This window comes from Trematomus bernacchii, unplaced genomic scaffold (genome assembly GCF_902827165.1).
Source record: "Trematomus bernacchii unplaced genomic scaffold, fTreBer1.1, whole genome shotgun sequence".
NCBI lineage: Eukaryota > Metazoa > Chordata > Actinopteri > Perciformes > Nototheniidae > Trematomus > Trematomus bernacchii.
Genome location: NW_022987582.1, coordinates 8,487,334 through 8,510,879, shown reverse-complemented (window position 1 = coordinate 8,510,879; position 23,546 = coordinate 8,487,334). Strand labels below are relative to the sequence as shown.

The following is a 23,546-nucleotide window of genomic DNA, read 5'->3' as shown; positions in this document are numbered from 1 at the left end:
GCTTTCACTGACCTTTTAAATAGAGCTGCTCATGTATTCATTCATGTATCCCTCTCTAGGTATAAACCAGGATCTTCTGGATGTCAGTAACATGGGGCAGTGGAAGCCAATGCTGTATGGAGTGGCATTTCTGCACAGCACGGTGCAGGAGAGGAGAAAGTACGGGCCTCTAGGATGGAATATCCCCTACGAGTTCAACCAGGCCGACTTCAACGCCACTGTTCAGTTTGTTCAGAACCATCTAGATGACATGGACATTAAAAAGGTATATTCGATGCAAACTACAATGTAGACCACTATGTGAACAAAAACATAGTTAAGAGATGAAGGCAACATTAGGCATGGGTAGAAACCGTTCTTTAGTGCAGAAGAGAATGGTTTAAAATGCTCTATGATAGCATCATAGTGTTGGGGTGAGTGTGCAGCAGGTGGTGGTTGCAGTTGTTCTCTTACTCTCCCCTTTTCCATAACAATAACCTCCTATTGGGAAACCAACCAAAAATATAAAAGCCCTGCCACAAAAATGCACTAAAAATGTGTTGGGTATTTTTTTCAAATGCTGTGGTATGCTATCAAATATTTCCAGAAGTCCTGTTACTTAATGACAGCTCCAACTTGAAACTTGGAACTGGCCCATGAACTAATATAATTTAGATCGGAAGCTCCTCAACCTGTCAATATACAAATATGGCTTCCGAGGATATTTCAAGCCTGAAGCAGAATCAATTCCCTATTGTCCAATTTCTACAGTTAAAGTTTCGCTTATCCTCATAGTTTCTGCCAAGCAAGAAAGTCAAGACTTTTCTAAGGATTTGATTAATGTTGGCATGTGAAATTAAAGAAAATTGTTTAAAGACATTTATTGTAATCATTTCAAAAACTGTACTAGCCGTCCTCTTGTATTATAATTTATGTTATCTTCTCAGGGAGTGTCATGGACCACGGTGCGATACATGATTGGAGAGATTCAATACGGTGGCCGAGTGACTGATGACTATGACAAGCGGCTCCTCAACACCTTTGCCAAAGTGTGGTTCAGTGAGGAGATGTTCGGACCTGCCTTCAACTTTTACAAAGGCTACAGCATCCCAAAATGCTCCAATGTTGACCAGTATCTGACATACATTCAGGTGAGTTACACTCTAATGATTGAGTGCACACGCCAGGCATTTGTAGGACTTGACATGTTGCTGAATATTCACTGTTATTCTCTGATAAGTGACACTGGCTTGATGATTACATGTATGTTTGCTAATTCAAGCCCTACCTCCCTACATTTTTGTTCAAGCTCTGCACCTGTCATGTTTGCATTTGTTTCAGTTTTTTCTATGTTGTCGTCAAGTGACATCACAAACAGTGAAAATATCCACATTAAGAGATATGAGGTTTCTGCAGGATGCCCACATTCGCAGTCTTGTCACATCCAGAGACGGAGTGCCATGTTTAATTTTTCGATAAAGTGCAAGCATGCTCATTTTATAACAGATTATGCATGATTTATTAATGTGCTTGTGTGTTTAACTGGTGGGTTTGTGTTTGCGTGTGTGTGTTCTGTATGTGCCTGTGTGTGTGTATGACTGGGGGCAGTTCCTGAGCTAGTTTCATTAAAGCTGGTTTCATTATGATGGATGCCCAGGGCTGCCAGGCTCAGCAAGCTTATTCCTCTGCACCGCCTCTCAAATAGAGTGACAAACACAGCCTTGAAGAACACACAAACATCTGAAATAAACACACACAGGCACAACATTCAAACACACATCCAATACACACACATGTTTATGTATCTAAATAAACTTAATACACAACAGAACACAATTCCATTTAAATCAAACGCAGACTGACAGGAACAAAGTTCAAATTCCCTGAGGAAATAAATGACCCTGGTAAGGGACAAAGGGTATCACACAGTTTCATACACCATTTTTTGTGTGCTAATTGCAGTTTCACACCATTACATCATTCTTGTGTGTTGAAGTTGAAAAGAGGTTTTCCCAAAATAAAACAAGTCTTACAGTGTTATCCTGTTAAGCCCCAAAGACCCCGTCGGCGGGTCTTTTTTTTTTTCACAAATAATTTATTTTTATTATTTTTATTATTAATTTTTTTAATTAAACATTTTTTTCTTTGGATGGAATGAATACCTATGGTGATAATTCAATGTAATACACCATTTTTATAGTCTGGTACCTGAAAAAGGTCAAATGGCACTGATGGAACCAGATGTACCCAAATGTGCCGAAAGCTTATTCCGCCTGGAACTTTTTTTTGCTAAGCCTCTCTAAAAAGGTCAAATTTAACTTGTTTTGCCTCAATCTTGATACAGGGTACTTATTATATGTTGTAGTTTGGATTCCTAAAGCTTTTAGTCTACCATCCCATCATTCAAGGGTGGTTTTCACTATAAGTAATGTTTTTTCTTTAGGCGTAGGTAAGAATTTACCTTTTTTTGCTATGTTCCATCTGAATTTACTCTGACTGAGAAAAATCTATATTGATTCTGACACTTCTACATCCAACTCACAGATGTAACCTTGCTTTGATGAAAGAAATTATTCATATAACCCTTTTAGAAGTTAAGTTGTAGTCATTTGTTTTGGGCATGTCATTTTCGAGCCTGAAACCTGAAAAACAGGCTCGGGGCTTAACAGGATAAGTACAATAACGTTTTACTGTGGTCATATTCACAGCTAGGGTTCAGATTAGATATTGGATCTATCTTAGTTTTTTAGGGGTTTAGTTGACATGACAGACACAAAGTAATTTTGTTAGAATGTTCCATTACACACCAAACTGACACCAAAGAACACCAAAGAACACGTCCCGACGGAACGTCGCCTCACGTCTCCTGCGTCTTGGCCATGTTTCGCACTGGAACCATAGACTGTATATATAAATGGACGTAGTGTCCATGACGTCACCCATAGGATTCTGCAGAGTTGCCGAGAAGCATAAAGTAGGCGGTGTCGGCCACTAACGGCTCGACAGTGACGTCAGAGTCTAACTCCCGCCTGCTCCAAATAGAGTGGCGAAGTCCCTCCCCTTCCGGTGGACCTCCATGGGACCTTATTTCGGAAAAATTATGTATTGAAGTCAATGGAGAGAGAAAGATTATCTTTCGATCCCGTTTGAATTGTGCCACAAATTACACATGATGTTTGTCAATTTAAAAGATAATTTTGCAAGTAAAAAAAAAAAAAATGTGTCGTAAAACTGTGAAGTAATACATTTGTTTGTGTGAAACGCTCAATGAACTACATCTCTGGTCTCACAGAGCAACACACGTCACCAAGATGGCCGTCACTACTGTCTTGTCAACAAAACGATTGACTACCCTCACTATCACCACAATGAAACACGTCCTGAAGAATGTCATGCAAAGCTGCCTGCCTGCCTTCCTTTGATTCTCTCTGAACTGCCTGGTCGTTTTAATGTTTAATGTCAACCATTTGTGCAGATAGCATGAAGTAGAGAAGATCGCCGATGCTAGCGTTAGCGTTAGCATTTCTCCCCCGGGCTTAAATGGTGTATTATAGAATAATCACACCAGTGACAGTACTATTCAAAGGGTTCACGAAATATGACTACTACTCTTACTGTTTAACATTTTGGGTTACTTAATGTTACTTCATGTTAAGGCTAATAAAAATGACAAGGCTGTAATGCTAACTAACGTGCTAGCTACTAGCTAGCTTGATCCAGACACTCCTGGTCCTTTCATCAGACGGGAAGCAAAAGAACGAGCAAGACCCATTGCTGGTATGATAACAACCTGGTACTAAGCACACAGGCATCTTGTTAAAGTTATCTTATCTTAGCCAGCGCCATATAGATAGATTATATCTATATGGCGCTGATCTTAGCTATCTCTTAGTGGAGGAAAACAATTGTGACATCACTTACGCGACTCTGGGATTTGTAGTCTTTCTAGTTGCGTATTTTTCATAGTCTTATATTTCAACAGTTTTACGACAAACTGTGACTTTTTTGACATGGAAATGATTTTTTAAGATTGACAAGCATCATATGTGTAATTCATGGCACAATTCAAACGGGATCGAAAGATAAGTTTTCTCTCTCCATTGACTTCAATACATTATTTTTCCGAAATAAGGTCCCATGGGTCGGAAGTAGATGGGCGTGACTTCGCCACTCTATAAGGGCAAAGAGGCGGAGCCGAGGCGGGACCTCCTGCCACCGAGCTGGAAGTTCCAGAGCTAGCTGAGGCTACCAAGCTAAGCTAACATGCTCAGCAGTGCTGTTCTGTGATGCTAGCCGGCTAACCTACGTCTGTTGCTCCCGGTCTGCACATTTTACGTTGCTTAAGGTAAGTTAACATGAAACTATTCAGCAAAACTTTAAATAATAATCTAAAGGTATTGAGTTTTGGGATAATACTTGCATACAAATCCTTGAGGTTTCTAAAATATATATTTTGTGGTAAATTCAACAGTGGATCCAGCAAAGATTCAAATATGTGCATGATTTTAGATATAGATTGTTTGCTGTTACTTAATTATACTTTTGATAAATTCAAGTCAAGCTTAGTTACATGTGATGGTAGCTAGTTATTGCTCTTACCTGTGTGCCTCCTCCACAACCAGACTGTATTAAAACTCTTAAATACCAGTTCTATCTACTTTATTTCAACAATTAAAAAGACAAAATCAACTAAATGTATTGAAATAACAATCTTCATTTTAGGTGCTTTTTCTTCTTTTAAATTCAACTTTCAGACGTGAGATATTGAAATACAGTAATAGTATTGTTTATTTAAAAAAAACTGAGCCACTCCTTATTGTCTATTTATTACACACATTTCCCCCTCTCATATTCACAGTGTGGATCAATTGAGACAGCGTGGTGTCCAGGGAGCTGCAGAGACTTTGGGAGACACCTCAGTGTGACGGATGTCCTGTCTGTGTGTTTGGCTGGAGAGGACTGAGGTGGAGTGGTCTTTCTCTGGGAGGAGGACCAGGCCTGATGGAGGAGGATGTGACCTGATGGGGGAGGACCAGGCCTGATGAAGAAACCACCAAACTACATCTGTGAGCCCATACTGGGCACAGCTGTCACAAACAAATGATGGTCCTGTTTGACTACACACTATTCAGTGTGCAGATATTTGTGTTCACAATAAAAGAGTAGTTTCTTAGTGAATGTCTTGTATTGGTCTTCAATCTCATATCAGCTTTTCATTTTCTTCTTGCCCCTCGGAGAAAACAGTGAGGCAGTTGTGTCCTTCAGGTATGTCCTTTCCTAACATAAATGACAAGAAAGATAAAACATATTACATTATTGCAGAGTAAGTGTGTTATTTATGAAAGAGGTGTGTTTGTTTATTAAGCGGCTGTAGAAATAAATACAAAATTATTTGAATGTGTTTTTTAAATTCATCACTTTGTACTACAAAAATAATCAGATTATGAATGAACAGTCTGCAGTTAATCAACATTAAAATATATGTTATTAAAATAATATTCAACTGTTATCAGAACTTAGTGCAGCTGTAGTGTCATGCTGTTCGGTTGTCTCACTGCAAGAACCACTTTTACCACGTCTTTTACAGACAATATGTAGAGACAAATGGTAGTAATTTTCACAAAGTAAAATAATAATTGCCTTAAATACATTGAAATGTGAAAGCTGACAAAAAATTCATGTTGCTTGGTAAAATCGAAATGTAACTTTCACATACACATACTAGTTACATACTAGGAAGGACCTTAAGGGACTTTATATGCAATAGTCTGAATTGTCTCGCTGTAGTATTCAATGCTCCGGCTTCCTTCCATCATTGAGAGAGACACTAACGGCAATTAAAGCAACACCGTCTCTCCTCCCTGCCCCTGATTTGACATCAGCTCACTTCTTGAGTCACTAAAATTCAAATATCCTCATTAGAATATCTTGGGGCCCTGATTTGAATCCAAAAGCCTAGACTTTACCTCAATTAAAATATCATCTTTGACAGCTGTGTAACCCTTATGAGGTAATTTTGTTCAAAAAAACATATTGTTGAGCAGCTTTATGTGATTTCTTGCAGCTCTCTGACCTTGTGAATAAATAATCAGCCATGAATATATAGGTGTATTATCTTACACATCTCATACAACCACATAGGTGGCAGAGCTACTCCAAACATTAGTAACATAGTCAAGTAGGAGCTTTTTCTTGGTTGTACGCCCACTGAGCACAATTGGCTGGAAATTTGAGAGGGGGGGGGCTGAACTTATCACTGCATTGGGATGTCACGAATCTCCAACATGTTACGCACTCGCAGTGAAGAGCTTCACTGGAGGGGGAAAAGAAGCAGCTGGTGACACTTTGTGTATCAGAGGACTCACTTGGCTGTCTACACTTTACCCTGGCCAACAGTGGCTAAGCGGTGACCAAAACTGCAGTACAATATGAGGGAAATATGTCATAATACCGAGGTAAAAAGAGTTAACCAACCTTAAAAAAAGGCATCACAAATAAATTCCACATAGTTAAAGACAGTTCCCCCCATAAGCTCTGCCAGGGTGTTTCTGCCAGCTCAGTGTGAGGTGATATGCCGCTCCATGGGGCACTGAGGGAACTTAGGCTCACTCACAGCACTTTGTTGTGAGAGTAGAGAAAAAACCTCTTGGCTATTTCTTTCTGACTATATTTTTACGAATGTTCTGAGAGATGAAGTGACCTCTGGTTCAATAACAGTTGCTCTTTCTCTTTTGCAGTCTCTGCCAGCCTATGACACTCCAGAGGTGTTCGGTCTCCACCCCAACGCAGACATAACCTACCAGTGTAAGCTGGCTAAGGACGTGCTGGACACCATCCTCAGTATTCAACCCAAAGACAGCTCGTCAGGCGGGGGGGAAACCAGAGAGGCTGTGGTGTCCAGGCTGGCTGACGACATGCTGGAGAAACTGCCTCCTGACTACGTACCCTTCGAAGTAAGCCTACGTATATTTGTGCATATATGTGCATGTGTTCACCTTGAACTGTGTGTTTGGAAGAGTGAAGCATCATGCAATGTTCCCCCACTCACCATGTGCGCTCTCAAAGTGGCTGGTGTGCTGCAGTCAGAGAGGTGGGATGTGTGTTGGTGAGGTGATGGAAGGGTGTGTGTGCTTGAGACGGTGATAGACGGTTAATGTTTGAGACAGTGATAGACAGGGGGGAGAAGTAGACTAGAAATAGAGGGGTGTGAATATCGCTTTGTTTATTCTGGGTTATCTTTCCTTTTTATGTCACTTATGAAGAAGTGAGGTGAAAATGTGACTGGTGCGAAGCACGTCATGGAAAACTTGTCAATGCGCGCCACACCCTGTCTCCACTTTCACTTCAAACTATCTGCTGGCCATCTGTCTGATTTTACAGTTTATGGAAGCAGTAAAACTGGATTATCCCCACAAAAAAATATTTTATAACGAAATGTACAATGCACAAATAAATGGAGGTAAATACAATAATGTCATCATAGAAATAAAAGGCACATCTATCATGGGCTGCATTGTTAAAGAAACTTCAACAAATTAATAGAATCCGTCTATCATGTTCTTTCTGTTTCTGAACACCATTGAACAGTTTGTAGGTATTATCTAGATAAAACCTTCATGCAACACTTACAACGCTGCAAAAGGACCAAACAAATATTTTTTTAGAAGGTTGTTTGTGGTGTTCATTCATAATCATTCCAGGAACATTTCCAGCTCGTAAACATGTCTTTCTATATCGACATAGCGAGCCTGTTTAAAGTTTTATACTCTTATTTGATTCAAACATTTCCAGGTGAGGGAGCGCCTCCTGAAGATGGGACCTTTCCAACCAATGAACATCTTCCTGCGTCAGGAGATCGATCGGATGCAGAGGGTCATAGTCCTGGTCCGCAACACCCTGACAGATCTCAAGTTGGCTATCGATGGTACCATCATCATGAGTGAGAATCTGCGAGACGCCCTGGATTGCATGTATGATGCACGCATTCCTGCCCGCTGGAAGAAGGTTGGTTGAAGAAAACATGTTGAATTAAAAATGTGCACCCACTGTTCCCTTAACTTGATATTACTCACAGCCATTCTCTTTTTCTCACACTGGATATATGGAAAGTCTTTTATTTGACTTAAAATTATTTGGATGCAAACATATCACAACAAAAGCAGATCCCACTCGTTATTTCTTGTGAAGCCTGTTCTGACCATGAGTTTCTTTTGTTACTTTTTTAGTTAAAAAATAGTTTCTTCACAAATGGCATAATCACCCCGCCCAATTGGACCTCTTATTATCCTACTGAAAGCTATTAACACCTTTTGCTTTCATTAAAGAATGCTAACAAGCCACTTAAGGAAGCTTTGAGGCACTTAATAAAAAAACATTGAAGATATTAATTGTAGCTTCCTTAAGTGCTGGTATATTTTCTCTTACGTTATTATTGTTCTCATGTAAATCAAAGCTTTGTTTGTTTCCGATAACAGCAGATATATCTTGCTTGTTTAAAAGGAACACATCATCATCAGTCAACCTCTAATCTCTCTGTAGCCCACACAAATGCTCCTTACCTTTTGTTTCTGTACTCTTGTATCCACAGCACGCAAATCCATTTAAGTGATAATCGAAAGTGACTCTTCTAACATACTAAGTACACCCAATTCCAGGAATATTAATATTGAGAGAGGAGGAGGAAGAGAAAGCAACAAAGACATTTTACTTTTCCCGTATCATTTATTGAAATCATAGTGTTGGCATTCAAGTCATGCTCTGGTAAACGTTACATCATTAGAATAATTTAGACATTAATGGCTTCTCGAATGGGATTTAGAGTTTTTTCTACCTGCACTGCCATCTGCTTTTAATACTTGACTGCTTTGTTGCATTCTAATCTCTTGTATTTTTTTTTGCTGAATTCTTTCTTTCACTCCACCAGGCGGTGATTCACAGTCAGTTTTTCTTGTCTCCTTGTTGTCTTCTCCTCTGATCCGTCTGGAAGACAGTTGTCTGTGTTTCGTTGTAAGGTTTTCTTCATAAGATAAGATAAGATAGTACTTTATTGATCCCAATTTGGTAAATTCTTTGTGTTGCAGCAGCATAAAAAGACATGGCATTGTACAATAAAAATTCAAAGACTAGAAATAAACAAGAAAGTATAACATATACATGTTGAATTTAACAAGGTATTATATATACAAATATATATACATAAATATATGACTGAAGGAATATTAATGTTAAATATTAAATATTGAACAGATTATATAAATGTAAAATGTACAATTTCCAATAGAAACTATGGAGCCTCTGCTCCATAGTTTTTCTCCTGAAATCAATGACCATCTCTCTGGTCCTGGCCACATTCAGAAGCAGATGATTTCTTCCAGTCCACTCTACAAAATCACCCACCAGCGCTCTGTACTCCTCCTCCCGTCCATCCCTTATACACCCTACCACTGCAGAGTCATCCGAAAACTTTTGCAGGTGGCATGACTCGGAGTTGTATTGAAAGTCTGAGGTGTATAAGGTGAACAGGAAAGGAGACAGCACAGTCCCCTATAGGGCTCCTGTACTACCAACCACCACATCATGTTGTTGTTTGTCTGCTTTTCAGGCATCGTGGGCCTCCAGCACCCTGGGGTTCTGGTTCACGGAGCTGCTTGAGCGGAACCGGCAGTTTCGGGCTTGGATCTTTGAAGGGCGCCCCAACTGCTTCTGGATGACAGGCTTCTTCAACCCACAGGGCTTCCTGACAGCCATGAGACAGGTAACACGGCATCAGGCTACATGCCTCCTTACCCAGCGCTGGGGAGAAGGCCAGATGAAACACATTTATCTTTTCTTCTAGTGAATGCCACTTTTGATTAATGCGGGGGGAGTGAAGATTACAAAGGGATGTAATCTGAATGTTTAACACTATTTAAGATCTTAAGGCATGCCCCTGTTGTTTATGTATTTTTATTATATATTTTGTTAGAAAATCCAAAATATATATAGATTTGTTATATTGTGCTACATAAATAAAATGGGCATTTCTATTCAACTACAAAAAACAAGTAATATGCATTTAAGAAAAAGCATTTCCCATTTTCTGGTTAAGACTTCCAAAACATTAATGAACGGTGACTTTTCAAGTATAAAATACAGCACATTTTACATTTAAGAATACAATGATCTGCTTCCATTTAAATAAATATTGTTTTATTTATTTTTTTGCATGTGGACAAGTCGCGCAAATGTTACGAAAATATAAACCTGCGGCAGAAATCCCTCTAGTGACAAGAAATATTTAAAATTGTTAAAAGTTAGACCTATCACATTTATCAATCTTATCTACCCCTGGAACTAGCTAAACTAGTTATACATATGTTTATTATTTACTGTCGTGTCACTCATTCATTGGATCAGCGAGCTGCATGAGACACAGACGGGCTGTCAGGAGAGGGAGACAGGGAGAGAGGAAAAGAGTGGCTCCGCATATTAAACCCGCCGTGTTATTATCCAAAGTTACTGTAAACTTCTGAATGTAGTAGTAGTAACTAACTAGAGTCTAATCTGTCAAAGGGAGAATCTAGTCATTTTTTCACACAATGTTAGTAACTGTAGTGTGATTACTTAATTTATAACAGTAACGCGTTACATTACTGCGTTACCGAAAAATGTAATGTGATTACAGTAACGCGTTACTTTGTTACTTTGTAACGCGTTACACCCAACACTGCACCTCATACAAAAGGAATTTAACTGGCAGCTAAGAAATGTAAGGAGTTCAATGCATTTTTAACATTTATAAATACATCTTTTTCACAAATGAGTGTTAAATCTTTCTGCATTTGTCAGCGCCTGAGTGCGGTTTTATTTAGAAACTTTAAATAGTTGTATGAATTAGAAATAATTTTGGATCAGCTTTTTACATCTGACTGCCAGGGGCGGCGGGTACTTTAGGCTAGGGAAGGCTAAGCCTTCCCAAATATTTTTGTCACTGCATCCTGGTAAAATTAAAATATAATGTATAATGTTTGTGTCTTTGAAATTTGGGCTGCTATGCAGCCACCAGTAAACTGTACTACGAAGCCAGTTCAACATACCCTGGATATGTTTGAGTTATCTTATCTAACCCTAACAAACGAGATCTCGCTAAGCGGTCCTACGATGCTGGTTATCAACTCGGTAAATCAACCCAGGGTTTCTCTGTCCGTCTGAGAGCGCGTTCAAGGGGTGGGGTTAGCAACATTTGACCAATCACAAACATGGACAAGCGTACTGACAGCGCAGCGTCATACTTCATTAATGAAAATGAAACTATAATATTAGACAAATATGAAGAAGTTACACTTTAAACATCCATGACTTAAACACTTTATCCAGGATAAAAGCCACATAGTTGCATATGCAAGGTGAATACAGAACAGCTGGTTAAAAAATAAATAAACGACCTTGAGTGTTTGAATGCGTAGGCCTCCATTAACAGGTTTATGATATCACTGCCTCATCTAAGACACGAGTGATCTGACTTTAATTACATTTGAGTTGAGTGTTTCGTCAACTTAATGTGTTGCTTAAAATAATACTTCTGCATACAGTATGTGACACTGTGAGTGTTGCACGGCCAGATACGGCTCAAGAAGCTGACTCAGATAAGGAAATATATGATATATTATGATATTATATGATCGATGATGTGATTGATGATGTGATATGAATGATAAGTGTGACACGTCGGCGTCTTCACTGCATACGGCAGTTGTTCTGTATTTCCTTTATCCTGTAATATGACTTGATAGATTTAAACTCCGCACACTGATTGGTCAGCAGGCGGTGCTTTCACTGAGTTGATCTCTTATCTATAGACACCGGAGGCGGGCAGCGTCAGGTAAAAAAAGTTATTTAGCCTTCCCAAACCTGAGCCTCACGCGCCGCCTATGCTGACTGCATTCTAGTTTTATTTAGTTTGAAAAATCCCAGTTGCATACTCAGAGAAGATTTTGATGTTTCAGAGGTCAGTATTTTACTGAGCAGGGGTTTGTTGGACTTGTTAGTTCCCAAATGTTTTGGTATTCATTTACTTTCTTTTGGCTTCTCTCAAACTTCATGAATGGAGTATAGATCCCTGCCATACATTGCTTTATTTACCTCTAGTACAGCCTTGTTCTCAAAATCTATATTTTTCTTTGGGAGAGGAGCAGTTGCCAAATGTAAACTCTGTCACTCCTAGTATCTGCTGTGTTATACTGCCCACATCCCTGCCTTTACCTGGGGATTTGTTCCTGCACCTGTAGGAGATCACCCGGGCCAATAAGGGCTGGGCTCTGGACCGCATGGTGCTGTGCAATGAGGCGACCCGATGGATGAAGGATGACATCACCCAGCCCCCCGCAGAGGGAGTGTATGTCTACGGCCTCTACCTGGAAGGAGCCGGCTGGGATCGCCGCAGCTGCAAGCTCAGCGACTCCAAACCCAAAGTCCTTTTCGAGATGATGCCTGTGATCAGGATGTACGCTGAGAATAACGGTGAGATTGAGTTTGTTTGCAAAATTGACGATGTGTCTGAATTGAAACTTAATCTGACTATGCTAGAGCCTTAATCCTGTCTTTTTTTACAGGCTCAGTCCTTCAAGTCTTTGTCAGTCTGAGTCTATCCCTCTTCTCTCCTCCATCCAGGATGGAGTGATGTAACATTTAAATGTCAAGCAGACTAAGTGCTATTTATTTTGTCTGGGAATAGATTAGCAGCAGTATTTTGCACAGTGTTTGTTCTGGATAAAACCAGACAATATTCAGGCTGTCAGCAGAGAGACAGCCCCCAGTGGAAGCCTGCAGACGAGGCTGCCTGGGAAATGAATGAATGATCCAATGGCACGCTTAATGTTGTTTGTTTACACCCTTTACCCTCCCTGCTTTTCCCACAAGAAGGCTGGCTGTTGGGATGGAGTGTGTTTGTGTGTGTGAGAGCTAATGCAAAGGAGACAGGAGAGGGATGTTTTCTGCAGTCAAGTGGTTGCAAGAGCATCTATGAGTATGTGTGACATGCATGTGTGTGTCTTGAAAACCCCTCTACTTAATTGTGACCCTCTCCCTTAAAAGAGATGATATCCTGTGTATCACCTCTGGAGAATAGGCTGTTTGTGTGCTCGTGAAAAGGATTGTTTGGTTTAGGTACTGTTTGGGGTCTGGAGTCGTAGTACACTCAAGTAGCACTCCACACTCGACGTGTTTGCCTATAATCCCGAGAACAATGCAGTGGGGCTGTGGGAGTAATAACCACATGTTCACTTAATCTGAGTTATTCGCCTGATTTGTTCCTACTTTGTTTTGTTGAACGCAGCTGTGTGTCCTAATGACATCTCCTCACTGATTTTAATTTTTCATATCTCTACGTATAAGAAGTATAATTAGGACCTTAATTACGAGATGATTTTGCCTGCTGTTGCTCTGTTTTCAACTATTATCAAAAAAGTTTAATTTGCTGTGTATTGTTGGGTATCAAGTGACACTTGTTTGTTGTTATTCTTTGTTGCAGGTGTGAAGGACCCCCGTCTCTACTCTTGTCCAATCTACAAGAAGCCAGTAAGGACTGACATGAATTACATCGCAGCTGTAGATCTGAAGACATTACTTCCTCCAGAATACTGGATCCTGCGGGGTGTTGCACTCCTCTGTGATGTCAAATGATGGCTTCATGTGGAAACACTAATCTTGTAGGTTAGACATTATTAACTTCCTATCAGTCAAGTTCTCATTGTCCTAAAGTCTACTGGATAGACAGCTGTGAGCATTTCTACCCCCTATATAAGTATTTTGTTTTTTGTAAGATTTAGTCATCTTCTTACTTTTTTCCACAAAGTGGTAAATTGTGACTGTAAGCAAATGGTAAAACATGTGCTTTAAGACAATGGAAAAAAAGCTATTGAATCATCCATGTAGAAAGAATCTTTTAGAACAACAGCAATCCCTTACAGTCAATTTTACAGTAATCTCAACAAATAAAAAACACAACTACTACATTTGAATCCAAAGAAAGCTATTGAATGAGGACTGAAGATCAGCTATACATATCTGGATTACTCAGACTGTTGTGTAATTTCAGTATTTTTGGAGTTTGGTCTTTATGTAAATGTTGCTCTAGTCTAGTGTACCTCGTACTACTTGCATGAATCATCTAGATCAGGTAAGATTACAGTTAGTTTTTATTTGGTCATCTGTGCAATTATGTCACACAGATGAAAAAAGAAATGCATCATATCATTTCTTTCTGTTTACATTACAAATGTGGTCCTTATTTTAACACCGTTAATGTGTTTCCTGGGTTTTATTTATTTATAGCAATAATTTTATACTGAGATTCAATTGAAATCATGTCATGTGATACGCTTGAACATGGCGGGCAAATAATAACACTCAATAGAACTGAAATACATAGAAATTTTAATGAAGTTTATACAAAAAACAATGGCATCATCAAAACATCAAAAATACTTTTTGGGTTGTTTTTTCTTTATAACAAAACCACTGTACAATATTCACTCTAAAGCTACCTTGTACACTGCTCAGGCCCAGGTTCCCTGGATGAAAATCATTACACTAAAATCATCTTTTGTGACCAGTAGTTTTACTATAACCAGAACTTTAAACTTTAAATCCCTGCAGCCTTTCTGAACAAAAACAATCATCTGATTTTTACATTTCCAGCAGTCATCTGACCTAGGCCATAAAGACTTAGCATATTTTAGTGTTGTAAGCTTTCAATGAATACAAGATGATTAAAGTGCAAAGACACTTCTAGGAAACGTGGCCATGCATGAATATCACAATATATTCATAGTTTTCTGTATATGCTTTTACTTTCATAGACTGGCTGTGAAATACATCCAAGACTTCTTGCTTGTAACAAGGTTGATGGAGTTATGTACACACGGGTGTGTCTCCTTGCGGCCTGGCTGTGTTTTTTAAAACAGAGCCAGATTCACCTTTTCAACAGAGCTCATGCACTTTTCCCTTGTAACACTTGTTCTTAGCTTTTCTCTTGACATCAGATCTTCTATCCGTCTCTTTTTGTATCCCTTTTTGAAAGGTGTGGTTAAGCTGTGGGCACGCAAACTGCTTTATATCCATTAAACCCTTCTGTATGATTGTTCACACTGACATTTTTGTCTTTTAAATGCTCTTCAAGAGGTCTTTCTGTACATTGTTTGACATCCAAATGTACTGTGTCCCGAAAGTGAACACTTAATGAATTCTGTTTTTAATGTGTCTGGCTGAAAAAGAGGCTTTTATGGCAAAGTGACTAGCGCAAGCCTCCCGCAACTGATTCAGAATACAACACCATTTTTAGATTATCTCAGGACCACTTTGGCTTTTCTGGATCCAACCTTCCAATTTATTTCATGGGTTGTTGCCTTTTTGCTGTACATGCTACACTTAGTAACATACAGTAAGTGACTAAATGTATACTACAGCTGTGGCAAACGTAACTTGTAATGCAACATTAAAATCCGATTCCTTTCGAGATCTGGTTCCTTCGTGTTTCCCACTGTGCAACAGCTTTGAGAAGATCAAATCTCCTCTATCTGTTCATTTAGTGTCAATTCAGCATATTCCGAACAAGTGTTAGGGCATTATATTCCCTTGGGACAGTGAGCGGGTCATCTCTGTGTGCACAAAGTAGGTCTTGAGCTCTCCCTTTCCCTTGACGTTGATGATTCCTCTACAAGAGCACATGTAACCGAGGGTCAGAAGGATGCGACTCGTCTCCTCCGTCACCTGCAGGAAGAACCACATCGGTGAGTCTATTTTCCTATCTTACACAACTGAATGTATTCCTGCAGACAAATGTACTCAAATGAATACATTTACAGATATAGAGGAAGCTAAGAAACTTTTTCAAAGTATGTGCCAGATAAACATTTCTGAATAAATTCATGACTGGTGTATTCCCATCATAAAAGAAACATCACTGCTAATGCATTAAATTCAATTTGTACATTTCAAAACATTAAATAACATTGAGCACAGCAGTTTCCAGAAAACTCTGTGGGTTTAAAACTACGAAAAGCCAGTATAATTACTTAGACTTTGCAAGATGGGAAATATGTATATGCTTCCTTGGAATAAATCACCATTTCTTCTTATTGCCTCTGCACATCTTAACATATCAAGAGGCATTCCTGGAATTCAATTGAAATCCCTGCAGATAAGCTGCAGTGCACAGCAGATGGCTCCATTAAATGTGTACATGCTGTAATGCAGGTGAAAAACCATTATATGTTATCAGTGCCCAAGCCGGGGGAACATTTGAGATTTTAAGATGTTAAGATGATGTCCTTTCTGCCTTAAATAGCATGAGCAGAGGGGAGAATAGTTTTATCATTAAAGCATCTGCACTGACATTTAAAATGTCTTAGTATGAAAATGGAGCAGTGCTGCTGCCTTGAAAGAAACTGTCAACTTCTAACACAGTGTGATGTTTGACAGATACAGAGACTTCTCAAACTTCTTTGATGTTGAACAACACAGAACATAGTCAGGGCTGGACTTATTCTTTATTATTGTTATTATAACAAATCCCATGATTTCTTTTTTTAGTATCTAGTCCATCTTGATACCACCAAACTCCCTGTCCTGTGACTTGAGTCACACACATATAGTTGTGGTTTTAAATAAGTCTGATTAATTTCCTACTGTTTAGCATATGTAATACATTAGTATAGTAAAAGCAACTTGTGAGTGTATACGGCAGCAAGATGTTGGATTGAATTAAAATGGTCCAATGGTAATTAACATCTCATTACATTACATTTAGCTGACGTTTTTATCCAAAGCGACTTACAATAAGTGCATTCGAAAACAGAATCATATAAGTACATCAGGTTTCATAGAGCCAAAACATTTCAAGTGCTACTCAACTGGCTTTAGATAAGCCAGTCCTTTGTTAGTATATAAGTGCTTTGTTAGTAATTGTATTGCTCGAAGTGGAGTTGAAAGAGATGAGTTTTCAGTCTGCGCCAGAAGATGTGTAGGCTTTCTGCTGTCCTGATGTCAATGGGGAGCTCATTCCACCATTTTGGAGCCAGGATAGCAAACCGACGTGTTTTTGCTGATGGGAACTTGGGTCCCCCTCGCAGAGCGGAGTGCACGTGCTGGGGTGTATGTGGTGTATGGTCTCACCCAGTCCAACAGTGGTATTGATGTTTGCATTATGCAGTGGTCTCTTGGTTAAAGAGCTAATACTTTATCAACCCCTTTGTAAATAGATCATTGTTAGTCTCAATTATTATTATTATAATCATGTTATGTTAAATGTTTGTTGTTTGTGTTTCATGTATTTGTGTCTGGATATTTGTCTGTTGATGTTTGACATGGAGCTGCTGTGACGCAAGTCAAATTTCAGACTTGATCTGACAAATAAAGTAGTATCGTATCGTAATTAGTTTGGGGCTTTTCATTGGATGTGATGAAAAATAAAGGTTATCAGAGAAAGAATGACTTATTATATTCACCTGTATTTTCCCTAGGACTCCAGTGCTGTCCATCCTGCTGGCTACATTCACCGTGTTCCCCCAGATATCATACTGCGGTTTCTGGGCTCCAATGACTCCAGCTATCACTGGCCCATGGTTAATACCTGACAAAGGACACCAAGCCATCAGTAAGCATCCCACAGTTATCACTGTTACATTGGCAGGTTCTCATTTCTGATCTAAACGGTAAATGACAGTACACTGGACATAGCAGGAGGTGCTCATTTAAAATGTCCAACATAATGAATACATTTTGTGATGAGTTGAATTCTGTATAAAAGTGTAACTGAATTGGGAAACAGCAAGCACATCATTATTTTGTTTCTATTTCTGATTTCATACAAGAACAATTTGAAATGACTTATTTATTATTGAGTGCTGCTCCAAAAATCCTTTAGCAAGAATCAGAATAAACCAAGCTTTTCACAAGATTTCATCAGAACATGAGATGAAGTGTGTAAACTAAATGCAGCTGAACCCTTAATCCCAGACTTTTCACAGCACCGAGCTGACACAGGCCTCCCTGGAAAAAGCGATCTCAGGCAGCACACCAAACCACAATGTCTGTGATTTGGTCTAGTCCCAGTGGGTGAGGACCTGTATTTCTTTCTGATGGAGCAGCGGGATGTGCCGTCACACACACGCACACTGCTGAGTTAATGGAGCATCCCATGCTGCGATCTTTGCAGACAGGTTGTGGTAATAAACTCTGACCCCCTGCAGTGAGCTGGGACCTGCCTGCAACGCTTAGCTCTTCAATTGTCCCTTTACGCTTGAGTCAGCCTCTCCATCGGTTGCCATGACTATACTTGTGTCTTGCAGCAAACATCAGTTTTCTTTTCTTCGTTATTTAGACATGTACGCATCTCTCTTTGTTTCTATCTTTATAATGAAATTACCCACAGAGCACCAGCAGTATAGGTACTCTAAAAATAGAAAGAAATTGATGTATAAAGGCTACATGTCCATGACCACTCTCACCCAACAGCGGGGATATTTCATCTAATTTATGCATTTTGGCCTCTAATAGCCAAAAAGTATAACTACGGCAAATATGAATATTTTTACTATGTGGGCAGTAACATCATAATGGATTCAGGGTTATGCAGAAAGCAACACACCATTGCTCGGTTTCCATTGTGTAGCAGGAAAAATACATTTCCCTACATATCTTATTAAAAAAAACGAGCAATTACTGCAAACACTTATCATTCAAGTGGCTTTACAAATGTGAGGTTTCAACCGGGCCTAATGCAGTTTAACTGTGGATAAAAAGCTTTTAGTAGCTGAAATATCATTGAATTGAACCTTTAAATGTAACTTCAGTACATCACTCACCAACTCTGAGTTTGAAGTCATTGAAGGAGTGTTTGTTTATGACATCCAACTTCCCCACCAAGGCAAATGCAAATTCCAGCATGGTCCCTAAGTGCATGTACTGCCTGTCGTGCTCCTGGGTAACGGGCAGGAAACAAAACCAGTAACAGAAATTGTAAGGCGATGTTAAAGACTTAAGGAATGACATGTGGTGGAGATTGATTTGTGTGTGTGATGAGCTTACCTGTAATGTGTACTCAGGCCCAGGTGATGCGTTCAGCCCAGTCGCAGCCATGTAAGTACTGCCAATAGTCTTGATCTTTTCAACGCCACTGAATTTGGGTTTGGACAGCAGCTACACACACAAATACAAACACAACAGCTAAAACAAATGAGACATACTTTATGGCAGAAGTGACATCCATATAGACAACAGCAATCGGGTTGGTAGTAATATCTTCAAACATTAAGACTCTCTAACAGGAGGTTGTAGTTTACACATCAAACACATAGTTCATAGTGTTTAATTACTGAAGCCTTCAGAAAATCTCCTGATTTATAGCATTTCTGACGCCCTTGTAGAATGTTAAAAGATTAAGGGTTATTCACCTCGTCAAAATCAGCAATGATTTCGTTGAGGAGCCTGAGGCACTCTAATCCCTCTTTGTTGACGTCAGACTCGGTGTAGAACTCTTTAAAGTCTGGGATGGAGGCGAACATGACACACACCAGGTCATAGGACTGGTGGTACAGATCCTGTGCGACAAAATACAGACGTTAGTTAGGACAGCTGCAAAATAATGTTGTAAAACTGATAAGCCACAGATTTGGATGAAAAGCAGATGAGACATTTGGAATCATTTGGATCATGTGGTACAGTAGGAGATTTTTGTGTATATTTAAGCTTGAAAATACTTCAATAAAAACCTTTGGACCAGATGGGCTCATAAAACAAGTGATACATCAGAGACATGAATAAAAGCAGGCAAATCACACAAATAACCCATTAGAGCAGCAACTTGCTTCTGGATCCTGTTCAAGTGCAGGAAAAGAGTCATTTGCTGACTATTCATTCAGAGATTTTGCTGCAGAAGCATTATTCTTCTTTGAACTTGTCCTCTAAACTTCCTAAGACGTACAACTTAACTATTCTACAGTTAACACTGTGAGGAGCACTCAAGGGATACAACAGGAGCCAGAGTGATGAATGAGAAAGAATCACAGGCGAGTCAGCAAATTCACCCAGACGGCCTCCCAATGTTCTGTTATTGTCACTCATAATGAATCATTCCAATACTACACTATGAGTGCCAGTTCCATTTACAAAGTCTTATGAGTTCTATATACAGTTTACTTATTTTAAAACTAAACATCTGGAAAACAGACGATGACTAAACCTGCAGTCTTTCCTTTCATTACAAAACACTGTTCTTTCTACACGTTAATCCTCTATAGCACAATCTGGTTTAAAATGCTTCCCGTTTTTACTGGGTTAAAATCATGTAATGATTTAAACCAAAGATTATTTTTGGGGTAAACTGCTTTTGCAATGTCTCATAAAAGCACATGAATTAATGTAATGGATCTTGGCATAAAGCTACTAATACTGCATGACCTCTATGAAACCACAATACATCTGTCAAGCAGCAGTTTTTCAAGTCACAAATGTACATGTGTATGTATCTATAGTACATGTCTATACTGGAAAAAAACAGCTTACTTCATTCTTCCAGTTGCGTGCCAGGAAATGTTCTGCAACGTGTGCCGGCAGAACGTTCTCCAGCAAAACCCGATTGAGGTTCTCCATCGTTTCGATCTCCTCGCACTCCTTCTTGAACTTGTTCTTCCACAGAAAGTCTAACCTACAGTAATATTCATTCTGTTACAAGAGGACACAGAGGTGAAGAGACTGAAGGTACAGCTGTACAGCTTGCTTCCATCAAGTCACAGAGACAAATAGAAACAGCTCAACGTTTATTCCACCAAGGCTCAGAAAACAGAAAAGAAAACGTAACAAATCACAAAAACTGTCAACAGCAAATGAATTGGTATACAAAAAACATGATTACCAGCACATCAATAAGACTTCTTGATGAACACAGTGAAAGGCAAGACAGGGTGACATTTTGCAATACAAAAAAGGAATTACTTTTCCTGGTAAGAATATTGTGGGTACAGTTTGTAACATGACACTTTATTTTCTTTCATATTGTGCGAAGAGCTCACAGCTCAGATGGCTCGATTTATGCATGTGTCTTAGAAGTACACAATGGCCATATTTCACAAAGAGGATGCATCAACCAAGGAGAATCATAACTGGAAAAGGATCTGATGGAACAATGATCATGCGTTGAAAGTGATATGATTCGATATTAGAAATACAATTACTTGATACACTTAAATAAAAAAGAGGGGGTTGGTACAAAGACAATGTCTGTACTCTTTAAACATGCACAGTGCAATATACACAAGACTGAGCAGATATTAATAACTGGCATCTGTTATTTTGGCTGTACAGACGGATACATGCGCGCCTTTCATTGAGCTGGGGATGTCAGTACTTTGTCCTCAGCAAATATATGAATAATTAACTCAAAGTCAATCTGCCTGATTTTCATGTTTTGATATGTTGCTTCATTTCCAGCAGCTCTTATGCAGGAAGGGTCTCGGCACATTTTGAGAGACAGAAGCTTTGAGCATTGACAGAAACAAAGTCCCCAAAGGGAATTCAAAATGTGTGTCAACAGTTGTGGAACGTAACCAATTTAAATCACACTCAATAATGCGTGCATTTGGCAGCAAATACATTCAGTATACTAGGATGCCAAACAACTGTCCCTGTGATGTTGACACACTTGGAATGTTCTATTAATTTATTCCTTGATGTAGTTTTAGTTTGGCAAAGACACAGGAATCATGTAGTTACATCCATGTATGTCTTGATGATACAACCACAAGCTATTGTGATACAGGTTATTTCTCTGGAGATTGTTAATCGCTGGAAATTGGGCGGTGGAAAGTATAATGAAAAGACGATATTTTATCAATCATCCAGTCCTGCGCACTCCCATACATTAATTCCATCAGTATTCTCTTGTGGACAAAGTTAAATCCCCAATGGGAAAGAAAACGTGTAGCAGACATGCTCATACTTTGCAGTGAAGCCCAGGAGATCAGACGCTTTCCATTTAATGATAAGCTCCAATATAAATATTATCCTGTCCTCTGCCTCATCTTATTGACAGTGTGCTGGGGCTTCATCCTGTATTTAACTATTTTCTAAACCAAATAAAGTACACATTCATGTGTGCAAACACTACATGGAATACACTGTATGTACTGTATTATCTTCTCTCGGCTATTTCACCACCAGCTTTGCAGTTTACATGTAAATGTCATGGTAATAAAAATGTAAAGGATCCTAAATGGGATGCTTACTGTTCATTTAAAAACATGTAGCAGCCAAGGATATACTGTAGCTCCAGAGGACAATAGTGCCCTAGTTCTACAGTAAGTGCCCTGCTGTGTAGCTTAACCGAACATAGCCCACAACTCTCCAGAAGGACCATTCTCTGGCCCCTGCTTCTCCTGGCTAGTAAATCTCACATTCTCCCTGTGCAGCTTCAGAATAGCTGAGGTAAATCACTGGTCTCATGATGCCTGTCTTGCACAGTGCAGCACAGCAGCCGAAAAGCTTAAACGTCTCTACTTTATTTCATTTATCAGCCGGGAACAGAAGCTATTATTACCCCTTAGCTCGGAGGTGATAACATACAGTATATATACAGTATATTATTTAAAATATGATGAAAATGGTAGTGTCTGGAATCCAATTCAGTCTGCATTGAAATGTAACTATATAGTTATAGTGTGAGAGACCATGAATGGTTAAAAAGATTAGAGATCATGGAATGCCTCAACAGCAGCGATATGACAGGGATGTAAGAGATATAGCGTGGGCTTCTCACAATGGGAAAACCACATGGGGGAAAAAGGTCATTCCTAATTGTGAAAACATACGAGCAAACATGACTAATTTCACAAAATAAAACCTGTCGAAAGTAATACAGCAGCAAATACACAGAGAACAAAGTAAAGAGTGCAACGGTGATGCAAGAGCAGAGCTGAAAACGACATTACTTTTTTAGCCGTCAAGGGGAAAATGTGTAGACAGAAAGACAGACAATGACATCACTCAGGCTATTATAGTGTGGACTTACCTGTCTGGCAAGCACAAGCAGAGTGATGAAGAAGATAAAGAGGGAGATAGAGCCCATAGTCTTCAGGTCTTTGAGAACTCCTGGTCTTGAAGGGCAGAGGAAAAAGGAAAAATGTGTTTGTGCATGGAGAAAGAAAAAAATACAGTAAACTCAGATAAAAAGAGAAAGTAGAGTAAAAGTGTGGGTGAAAAAGATAAGTGAGGAAATGTAATTAAACATTCAGATTACAATCAGTACTATGAGGCATGATGTGTCACATGATTGGTTAGCAGAGCATTTGATCCCAAGCTGTCACTTGGTTAAGATTGTCACTTCTGCTTTACAGTGACTAGAGCTAGTTTTCTTTCTGCAGTCAAGTGGCTGCGCGGCCATGCCGGGTGCATTCACAAGGAACGCTTTCAAAAGGCACTAAACAAGGAGACGGTGTTAGCCATCTGCAAAGATTCAGCACTATGAATGCACTTCAAGCTCTCTGGTTTCCACCCTCATAACCCTGAATGTAGGACACCTGTTCAGGGCAGAATCA

At 39.3% G+C, this 23,546-nt stretch overlaps 2 protein-coding genes across 4 annotated transcripts in view; one reads left to right on the top strand and one right to left on the bottom strand.

Moving 5' to 3' along the window:
- The window catches only part of dnah5 (dynein, axonemal, heavy chain 5), a 99,036-nt gene extending 85,398 nt beyond the window's left edge, over positions 1 to 13,638 (top strand). For both annotated transcript variants that reach the window (XM_034128142.1, XM_034128143.1), the window contains exons 81-87: positions 60 to 265; positions 927 to 1,130; positions 6,717 to 6,932; positions 7,771 to 7,983; positions 9,581 to 9,733; positions 12,246 to 12,477; positions 13,487 to 13,638. In XM_034128142.1, coding sequence (XP_033984033.1) covers positions 60 to 265; positions 927 to 1,130; positions 6,717 to 6,932; positions 7,771 to 7,983; positions 9,581 to 9,733; positions 12,246 to 12,477; positions 13,487 to 13,638 — 1,376 coding nt within the window. The remainder of the gene's footprint in view (positions 1 to 59; positions 266 to 926; positions 1,131 to 6,716; positions 6,933 to 7,770; positions 7,984 to 9,580; positions 9,734 to 12,245; positions 12,478 to 13,486) is intronic.
- Positions 13,639 to 14,787: 1,149 nt separating this feature from the next.
- adcy2a (adenylate cyclase 2a) overlaps positions 14,788 to 23,546 on the bottom strand; it is a 56,260-nt gene continuing 47,501 nt past the window's right edge. The window contains exons 19-25 of one of the 2 annotated variants that reach the window (XM_034128144.1): positions 23,021 to 23,105; positions 20,521 to 20,679; positions 19,410 to 19,556; positions 19,045 to 19,155; positions 18,822 to 18,936; positions 17,463 to 17,587; positions 14,788 to 15,726 (exon numbers count right to left, since the gene is read on the bottom strand). In XM_034128144.1, coding sequence (XP_033984035.1) covers positions 15,574 to 15,726; positions 17,463 to 17,587; positions 18,822 to 18,936; positions 19,045 to 19,155; positions 19,410 to 19,556; positions 20,521 to 20,679; positions 23,021 to 23,105 — 895 coding nt within the window. In that variant the 3' untranslated portion in view covers positions 14,788 to 15,573. The remainder of the gene's footprint in view (positions 15,727 to 17,462; positions 17,588 to 18,821; positions 18,937 to 19,044; positions 19,156 to 19,409; positions 19,557 to 20,520; positions 20,680 to 23,020; positions 23,106 to 23,546) is intronic. The other variant, XM_034128145.1, reaches the window with a different exon arrangement.